Raw genomic sequence first — 10,178 nt, forward strand, 5'->3', positions numbered from 1 at the left:
TATTAACAAAGTCACATAAACAGGGAGAATGAACACTAATGTACAGACACAGAACAAGTGACTAAAAAAACGGGTTAAATGAACAGTCTGAGATACAAACAAAAAACAACACAGCAAACAAATCAGCAAACAGGTTATCAAACAGGGTTCAAGTTCAACAGAATGAATGGTGGCGGGTTTAAATAAGCAGGATCGGGTGTTGATTGGTGGATCGTCACACAGGGTGACGTCACACAGGATAATTAAGATTGGCAGGAAAGGTGTCTAATGGCAGGGATCTGAGGAGACAGATAAAAGGGAGAGAGAGGGAGAGAACAAAAAAAAAAAAAAACACAGAGAACCGACAAACAACAGCACGTAACACTTGGAATTTTGTAGTTCACTTTATGGTGTTTATCATATTCATGGCATAATCCGGAAACAATGTAATTATGTATGTATTTGGGTCAAAGTCAAACAAAAAATGTATGTGCTGAAGATCTTGCTCTGAAAACTTGTTTGTAACAAGTATGTACCATTTGTCATGGTCTATTTGTTTCTTCCCATCTGTTATTAGCATGATGAGTTTTCTTTCAAGATCTTAACAGTTCTGGACATGTGACACTATGTGATTTCTCGGCTGCCTCTCTTTGTGCATCTCTGCTACCAACTTCTTGGTAAAATGTATGAATATCATTAGCTGGTTTTGTTTCAGCACCAACTCTGCAATATATTGTTTCTTTTTCAGGAACAGTTTTATTGGAGTCCTCTTTGAATTTTTGTAAGCAGGCAGAGAACACAATGCCTCTCATTAAGCTTACTGATGGTTCTACATCAAATTTAACCACATAGTGTTCTTCTTTACTGTTTGGTTCAATTACCAGTATGAACACAGGTGGTCTTATACATTGCCGTACTATCTCGCACTTTTCAGTGTAATTCAATGCATCAGTATACATGTCTTTTTCCCTAATGGGAATGCCAATGATTTCACCGTGTACATGGCCAGAATAGAGCAGCTGCGAAAGAATTCAACTTCAATGAATCTATGGTTCGGAAGTGGAAGAAGCAAGAAAATTAACTGCACCAAGTTAAGAAGACACAGTAGATGAGGACTTTGATGGATTTGTGGGAGAAGATTGATTAAAAAATAATGTGCGTGTTGTTAAATAGTAGAATAAAGTTCAACTAAACTCACTGTTTTGCTTCCGTTACCTTTTTTATAGACCGTATGTTTTAGCATGCGCCTTATAATACGGTGTGCCTTATGTATGGGTTAAGTACAGAAATAGACCCCGTAATTGAGACTGCACCTTATAATTTGGTGCGCTTTATAGTGCGGAAAATACGGTAGAATATGTTGGATAATTAAATTTTACGCCTTAATTTTAGCCGTTACACGTTACACGAGTATGTTAACCTCTTATAATGAAACATTAAAGTCGTTAGAGACTTCAAAGTATTTAATTGCAAACTACCTTATTTTGATGAAAAGTACAAACGCGATAATTACTTCCAATGTTCTTTCTGTAAAACAACAAAAGTGTTCTTCGGAAAAAATGTAAATATTACAAACAAAAATGTTAGCACAATATTATTGACGAAAAAGGAAGATAAACACAACACAAACACAAACAGGGCTAAGCCGTATGCAGGAAAATGACTTTTCAGGATTTTGTTTCGATTAAAAAACATCATGAAAAATCTTTCGTTATATCAAATGGTTAGAATTCTTACTTAGCAATGGCCAGATAAACTGAATCCTCTGACTTTCTGCCTCAGTCACCTTGTAGTAACAATATTCCAAACCTTAGATACAGTATAAAAACCTCTGCTTCTGCAATGATATCAGTTCAAAAACAATATATCTCAGCTGATAATAAACAAACAATTGAATAATTGACACACAGCTGATTTATGTTGGGTGAATTGGGCCAACCACAGCTGATTCCAGTCTGGCTTAGACTCAGTGGCAGGGGTTATTTTTTTCTATTACTATAAAAAGAGGACTTTGAGGAGTGATGTTTTTGGAAACAGAAACAGAAAAAGACAAACACTGTAATGTTTGGACGTGGAAGAGGAAGAGCAAGGGGCCCAGGGAGAAGACCAGCTCCAGTGAGAGATGCAGGGCCAGGGAGAGGTGCAGTAAGAGATGCAGTAGGAGGTGCAGTGAGAGGTGCAGGAACAGGAGCAGGCCCAAGGAGAGGGCAAGGTAGAGGTGTAAGAATGCGTGGTGGTGGCATTCCAAGGGCTGCAAGAACAGTAGTCAGTGATGAAATTCGTGCCACTATCATTGACCATGTAATCAACCACGGTCTATCACTAAGAGAGGCTGGTGAAAGAGTGCAACCCAATTTGAGGCGGTCAACGGTTGCCGCCATTATTCACATCTTTCAACAAACCAACAGGTAAGTATTGCATTTTACATGGATTGTTTCTATTCTCACTTGACATGTCAATAAGGTCATACAGTAATGCATATGTTGATTTTTTTCCCATCTAAAGAATGCAACGTCTTCCACCCTCTGGGGGAAGAGGAAAGCTCCTCAATAATGATCAAGAGCTTGCCATTGTAGAAATGGTTGTTGCAAAAATGCAATAAAACTGCATGAAATTAAAACTAGAATTGTGGAGGACCATGAGATATTTGGCAATATAGAAAGCATCAGCCTCACAACCATTACACGTACATTGTCCAAACACAGAGTGCGGATGAAGCAGCTCTACACTGTTCCCTTTGAGAGGAACAGTGAGAGAGTCAAGGAGCTACGACGACAATATGTCCAGGTATAGTGTATATTCAATTCAATGTCCAGTTCTATAAGCTTTGCACTTTGCAAGTAGGTAACCTACACAGTAATAGGTTACAATACAGTATGGTATACAGTAATGACATGATATACATAAACTTTGTTTCAGAGAGTTATGGAATTGAAGGCCAACCAGGCCCCTCATGAATTCATTTACATAGATGAGGCAGGATTCAATTTATCCATAAGGCGTCGACGTGGACGAAATATAATTGGAAAAAGGGCCACAGTTGATGTGCCAGGACAGAGAGGGGCAAACATTACCATGTGTGCAGCAATGGCAAATGCAGGATTACTCCTTCACAGATGTCAGGTTGGACCCTATAATACCGAGCGCCTCCTTGCCTTTCTCAATGATCTCCACCAGCGCCTGGTGCCAGAGCAGGATCAGGAGGGTGAAAACATGAGGACCTTTGTAATTACCTGGGACAATGTTGCTTTCCATCATTCGCAAGCAATAACAGCATGGTTTGAAGTCCACCCAAGACTGGTAAGTCTCTTCCTTCCACCCTATTCACCTTTCCTCAACCAGTTCTTTTCTGCATGGAGGTGGAAGGTTTATGACCATCAGCCACATGACCAGATGTCCCTCCTTGAAGCCATGGATGCTGGCTGCAGGGACATCACAGTTCAAGATTGGCAAGGGTGGATCCGACATACCAAGCGGTTTTATCCCAGGTGCATCGCCTTGGATGATATCAGATGTGATGTTGACGAAAACATGTGGCCGAACCATGAAGATCGCAGGGATTAGATACATTAATTTTGTGCTATTTTTAGTTCCCCCCTTCTTATCTGGGCTTTTTGCTGTTTTGTTTTTTGTTTTTCAGAATGCTCTTATATATATTTTGTTCACTGTAAGCAATACTGTAAAACTTTTTCTGTTCTATTATATTGTGTTTCTACTGTACCTCCTTTAGTAAACAGTAAAGAAAAAAATAACTGTGGACATACAGTTCCCAACTAAGAAGTTTTGTGTAAAAGATTAAAGAAACTTGCATTTCACCTCTTCATGTGAGTCCTCCTTTCACGCATTTGTATCTGCATCTCATTCGGCAGCTCTGAGGTCGGTATCTGAAAGATGGCGCAAAGTATCATCAGTTTACTGTTAAGCTAAAACCTGCTGTAACTCGGATAATCTCACAGTGATATGAGAGTAAAGATAAATTCCATCAGTATCTTATTTCAACTGTCTGCTGTTTGGCAGAATACTTTAGAAAAATTAATAAGGTCCTAATGAATGAAACCCTCTGTACGCGTATGCGCAGTTTCAGCAGCTCACCAGTTCTCAGTAGGTTTGCAAGTTTAGGGTTATAGTTTAACTAGCAAATACCAAAATGTGTTTATACAGTAGCTACTGTAGCTAGCCAGCCAGTAAATCAGATATCTAAATTTAAGCACTATTTCATTGAAAATTTATGAGGCTAGCTATCGTGTAGCTAGCTCAAAATGTGATGCTCTTTCTGCCAGTTTTCTGTTATCATACAAAATTTACCGTACCACCCAAACATTTGGACACATTACTATTTTTCATGTTTTTGAAAGAAGTCTTTTATGCTCATCAAGCCTGCATTTATATGATCAAAAATCCTTCAGAAATCATTAATATTAGGTGGTTTTCTGAAGGATTTTTAAACAAATAAATCCAGGTCTGATGAGTGTAAGTATCAGGATTCCTTGATGAATAAAAAGTTAAAAATGAACAAACTTATTAAAACAAAGAACAATTTATTTAAAATATAAATCTTTTGTAACAATACACTACCCACTACACACTACCGTTCAAAGGTTTGGGGTCATTTTTGTTCTTTCCTCTTTTTTTTAAATTTTTTTAAAGAAATTAATACTTTTATTCAGCAAGATAAGTTAAAATAAAAAGTGATAATGATTTATATAATTAGAAAAGATTTCAATTTGGAATAAATGCTGTTCTTTTTAACTTTTTATTTATCAAAGAATCGTGAAAAAATCAAGTTTTTTATCACATGTTCCTAAAAAAATTAAGCAGCACAACTGTTTTCAACATTGATAATAAATTAGCATATTAGAATGATTTCTGAAGGATCATGTGACACTGAAGACTTGGAGTAATGATGCTGAAAATTCAGCTTTGATCACAGGAACAAATTAGAAAAAACATTATTTTGAAAATAGAAAACCATTATTTTGAATTGTAATAATATTTCACAATATTATTTATTTATTTATTTAAAAAAAAAAAGCCTTCTTCCAGGTTAAAAATAGTCAACTTTATTTGTATGATAACAGAAAACTGCCAGCAGAATGTAGAAGAACATATACTGTATACAGTGTACTAGGTTATAGTTTGTTTGAGCAAGCATGTTGATTAAAGGCAGGGTCTAAAATTTTTGAGAAATGCTTCAGAAAACTGAGTCGGGCCGAATAATAAACAAAAAGCAAAACAAAAATCAAAACAAACGTGTAGCCAATGAGCAGAAAGGGGCGGGGCTTTCAATATGCGGCGGAGAGAGTGTTCAGTGCGCATGTATGACATTACCAGAAAGCGGTTTTAGCCTTGACATGGAGGATAAAAACAAAGAAAGAAAGCGAAGAAAGGCTTACGATAAGGCAAGAAGTAGGACCCGTGTTAATATAGATCAGCTTTCCAGCACTGGAGAGAACTGAAGGAGTGGGAAGTTGGCCGCATATTCACAGATTCGAGTTTCCAGAGTCAATAACTCACTTTAGTGTTACTCACTAAAAGTAACAGCGTTTAGCTCAGGAGTTATTGACTCGGGAAACTCCAATCTGTGAATATGCGGCCAACTTTACTTAAGACGCCGAGGCACTTTTTTACAAAACGGAGGAGTTTTTCGAAAGAAAGAAACGTGAGTTGGACGCACAGCGGCAAGTTTTGATATCCTCAACATCAGTAAAAGTAGCTGCAACAAAGGCGTCATATCTGGTTGCTCACCGAATAGCTAAAGCTAAAAAAAACTTTACAATCGGAGAAGCGCCAATTTTGCCGGCTGCAAAAGATATTTGTCGGGAACTTTTGAGTAAAAAAGCAGCTGGCAAGTTAGAACATGTTCCACTATCTGACAATACTGTTGCCAGGAGAATTGATGACATGGCTGAAGATATTGAGGGGCAGCTTTTGGGAAGATTAAAAGCATCTCCGTGGTACGCAATTCAAGTGGACGAATCGACTGACGTGGAAAGTAAGGCGATCATGTTAGTTTATGTGCGGTACATGCATCAAGATGAGGTGCAGGAAGATTTGCTCTGTTGTCTTTCACTTCCAAGCACAACCACCGGATCCAAAATATTCCAAGTATTGAATGAATACGTTGCAGGCAGACTGGAATGGAAGTTTTGTGTTGATGTCTGCACTGATGGGGCTGCCCAATGACCGGCCGGTTGTCGGGGTTCACTGCCAGGGTGAAAAAAGTTGCGCCAGAATGCGAGGCAACTTACTGCATGTTTCACCGAGAGATGCTGGCAAGCAAGTCAACCGGGGTGTTTTTGATATGTTCAGAAACTTATCCAGTTTTTCTGAGGATGCTGAAGGCCTTGGCCAGTTGATACATTGCCACCTGACATCACTGTCTGATGAGTTTGAGCGTTATTTCCCATCTGAAAAAGACCCAAGGAATGGCAAAGAATGGATGCGCAACCCATTCCAAGGTAAAATATATGCACATTACATATTCATATAAAATGCCCCTTCCCAAAGTATATTTTCTATTTAATTTTCAATTTGGCAAAATAGTAATTTCAGTAAATACAGATTTTTAAAACAATAATAGGCTACTTTTTATATTTAATTACTTTAAATATATTATTTTGACTGTTGTGGACGCGCTCTTCCTGGAACAACTGGAAGTTGTGTTGAAAATGACAACTACCAATTAATTCACAACAATTTAATAAAAAAGTGTTCTCATCGTTATTATTAGCTGTGCATTGCTGTTTGAACTGCGCGCAACTAAAGCCAAATAATTCACAATGTTTTATTACAATATTGTTCTCTTTATAATGTTATGTAATATGACAGTCCCAATAGTCATTATTAGTTGTGCAGTGCCCTTTGAGCTGCGCACGCTGAAGCTGAGGATCACCATAGGCTACCCTTTACTACATTAATTTTTTACCAAATGCATCCTATATGTCATGTCATGAGATAAATCAGATATAGATAGGCCTACACAAAATAAACACAATATTACAACTTAAATTTGCACAAAACAAAAGGCTGCAAATGAACACGCAAACTTGTAGTCATGTTGGTGTAAAATGGTCCCAAACAAAACTCCGGCACTCTCTTTATCGCCGATTAATCGTTAACATCCCTATTTAGCACCAAAACAAATTCCTTGTATGTGAAAACTTTCATGCTAATAGAAGTAAATTTTGATTCTAATTCTGAAGATGATGACCGTCAGAACCAGCTCTCATCAAGACAAGAAACCAGCTGCTAGAGCTCAAAAATGACGGAGGCCTGAAAACTCTCTTTATTTCAACACCATTGACATCCTTCTGGATCAAAGCATCAAACGAATACACTGATATCAGCACCCTTGCACTGAAAACCCTGCTCCCATTCCCGACTTCATATCTGTGCGAGGCAGGTTTTTCTGCCATGACTGCCACTAAGACCAGACTTGAAACAGATTGGATGTGAGGAATACACTGCGTGTCTCATTGTCAACCATCAAGCCCGGGTATGATGTTCTTGTAGCTGCCAAGCAATCCCAGGGGTCTCACTGATATGGATATCAGACTGTAAGCTGGTTTTCATTCATATTTGTGAAGCAGACCTTTTCAAATTTCGTTTTATTGTATCCTGGAATTTGTGCACATTGTTTTGGATGCATATATGTTTTTTATGGATGCCCAGGAAGAACAAATACAGTAGGCTATAGTAATATAAGTAATACAATAAGCAGTTCATGTTCTGTTCTCATTGGTCTGGTCTGGTATTTATTGTTAAAGGTTAAAGCTTAATCTCTAATTTTATATAGTGCTGTGTAAGTTGCTTTAGAAGTAGCCCTAATTGTATGGGAGAAAAGGGAAACATTTTGTGAACCGGTTTGAAAGTTTGTGAACCGGTCTGAAAGTTTGTTGCCACCATGTTCATTATATGCAATTAAAGATAGACTGTTACTGTTTTACACAGTGATATGTTCCAAACGATGCATCTTAAAATTGAGGCATTAAAATTGACAACTAGTCCCTGGAATTTTTTTTTATGAATAAGCCAGTCCCTGGCACAAAAAAGGTTGGGAACCCCTGATCTACAGAACAATGCCACGCACACCATCTCATGTGTGGATACATTTCACCTCAGCCAATGTGGAAGGAAAGGCTGTGTACAGTTGCAAATACTAATACTAATACTACTAATGTTAAGAATGCCACAAAGATACAGAATCATATAGCCAAATGCCCAAAGTTTCCCCAGGCTCAAAACAAGCAGCCCCAGGCAAGAGTTCATCTGCTTCCATTCAGAGTGAAAATGATTCAGATTCAGACACCCTCTCGTCAGCTTCTAGTCACTCTGGAATCAGAGGATTTTTTGACTCAATGGATGATCGTAGCCAGAGAAATGTTGATGAATGATTTGCTCGAGCAATGTATGCTACTGGCTCACCTCTGATGCTCACAGCCAATGTCTACTGGAAGAGATTTCTGAATGTTCTTCTCCCTGCATACACACCTCCTACCAGACATGCTTTATCTACTCATTTTCTGGATACTGAGTTTAACAGAGTGCAAGCAAAAGTCAAGCAAACCATTGACAAAGCAGATTGCATTTCAGTCATCTCTGATGGGTGGTCAAATGTCCGGGGGCAAAGCAACATTGTCACCACCCCTCAACCAGTATTCTATAAGAGCACAGACATACAGGACTCTACATTGCTGATGAGCTGAAAGCAGTCATTAGTGACCTTGGACTTGAGAAGGTTTTTGGACTAGTAACTGACAATGCTGCGAACATGAAGGTTGCTTGGGCACACGTGGAGGAGACATACCCTCACATAACAACAATTGGCTGTGCTGCCCATACTCTTAATCTTCTCCTTAAGGACATCATGGCACTGAAGACAATGGACACACTGTACAAGACAGCAAAACAAGTAGTGAAATATGTGAAATTCTTGGCAGTCTGGCTAAGTACCTTACCAAACAAGGCAGCATATACCTGCATCTACCTGGTGGAAAGGACTTTGTGGATCTGAGGCCCTTGCACCGGTAGCCTCTATCATCCTTCAAATCCCACCAACATCCCACCAGCTGCCTCTGAGCGTAACTGGTCACTGTTTGGGAACACACACACAAAGGTTCGCAACAGGCTCACAAATGCAAGGGTTGAAAAACTGTTGGCCATCCAGAAGATGACACCAAAGATGAATATGAGTCAGATGTTGAGGAAGTGGACATGGAGGATGTTGATGAGGTCTAGGAAGAAGCTATTGAGACCTGAAAGGATTGAGATGAAAAATGCAGAAACCAGAGACCTAATAAGCTTGAGAAAAAAATGCTTCATTTTACATTTTGATTGGAACTTTAGAAGGGCAAGGGTGGGGGATGCTTTCATTTTACAGCAATCATAGGGAAATATGTTTATTACAATTATTACGTTTATTACAAGCATAATATTGTTTATTATGCTTTTGTGTTACTCAGTGAAAGAATCAATTAAAGTTCTACTTACAATTAAATCATTCAAGACGTCATTTTTAAAATCTGTATTACCTTAAATGCGTGTCTGCTTATGACCAAACAAAATGTTTATTTATCTTTGTATATGATGTAGTTTATATAAATTTCCCTATATTTCCAAATAATTCCCATAAATTCCTGTAAATTCCCATAAATTCCCGTAAAGTTTCCAATTTGGAATATTTCCAAAATTCCCCAGATTAAGTTCCGCAAATTTACCGGAAACTTTCCGCCCCTTTGCAACCCAAGTAACAACTAGAATTAACACCTCAAATATAAATAACTAATATATTCTTCAGAAACATTATTCTGTTGGGACATTATTTATTTATTTATTTATTTATTCATTCATTCATTCATTTATTTGTGGGGAATTTGGAAATATTCCAAATTTGGAAGCTTATTTGCGAATTTATGGGAATTAATTAGAAATTTGGGGAAATGAATATAAACTATATAACATACAAACATAATTATAAACATTTTGTTTGGACATAATCTGAGATACATTCAGCCTAATACAGACATTTTGACAACACTGTTTTTTGACAATTACAATGTATTATGTTTTTGAAATGAGTATCTTATGCTCACTTAACCCTGATTTATTTCAAAGATGAAGAAAAAAACAGAAATACATTTACAATTTAAAATGAAACTTTTATTAAGCAAAAAACCCTGAAAAAATTATAACAGGTTATA

The 10,178-nt window shown here is 37.7% G+C and overlaps 1 protein-coding gene and 1 pseudogene across 1 annotated transcript; one reads left to right on the top strand and one right to left on the bottom strand.

Moving 5' to 3' along the window:
• Positions 1-74: 74 nt before the first annotated feature.
• Positions 75-2,273, bottom strand: LOC132848099 (sterile alpha motif domain-containing protein 9-like; annotated as a pseudogene).
• Positions 2,274-2,312: 39 nt separating this feature from the next.
• On the top strand, positions 2,313-3,582 carry LOC132847885 (uncharacterized). Its single transcript, XM_060873394.1, has 3 exons — positions 2,313-2,387; positions 2,485-2,766; positions 2,899-3,582. The coding sequence occupies exons 2-3, from the start codon at positions 2,692-2,694 to the stop codon at positions 3,541-3,543; spliced, it is 720 nt and encodes a 239-aa protein (XP_060729377.1). The 5' UTR covers positions 2,313-2,387; positions 2,485-2,691; the 3' UTR covers positions 3,544-3,582.
• The last annotated feature ends 6,596 nt before the right edge of the window (positions 3,583-10,178 follow it).

This window comes from Tachysurus vachellii, chromosome 7, assembly GCF_030014155.1.
Source record: "Tachysurus vachellii isolate PV-2020 chromosome 7, HZAU_Pvac_v1, whole genome shotgun sequence".
Taxonomy (NCBI): domain Eukaryota; kingdom Metazoa; phylum Chordata; class Actinopteri; order Siluriformes; family Bagridae; genus Tachysurus; species Tachysurus vachellii.

Excerpts from the sequence above, each read along its gene's own strand:
- LOC132847885 (XM_060873394.1), top strand. The coding sequence starts at position 2,692 with ATGAAGCAGCTCTACACTGTTCCCTTTGAGAGGAACAGTGAGAGAGTC. Across the intron at positions 2,767-2,898 it reads TACGACGACAATATGTCCAG|AGAGTTATGGAATTGAAGGC; the intron begins GTATAGTGTATA and ends ACTTTGTTTCAG.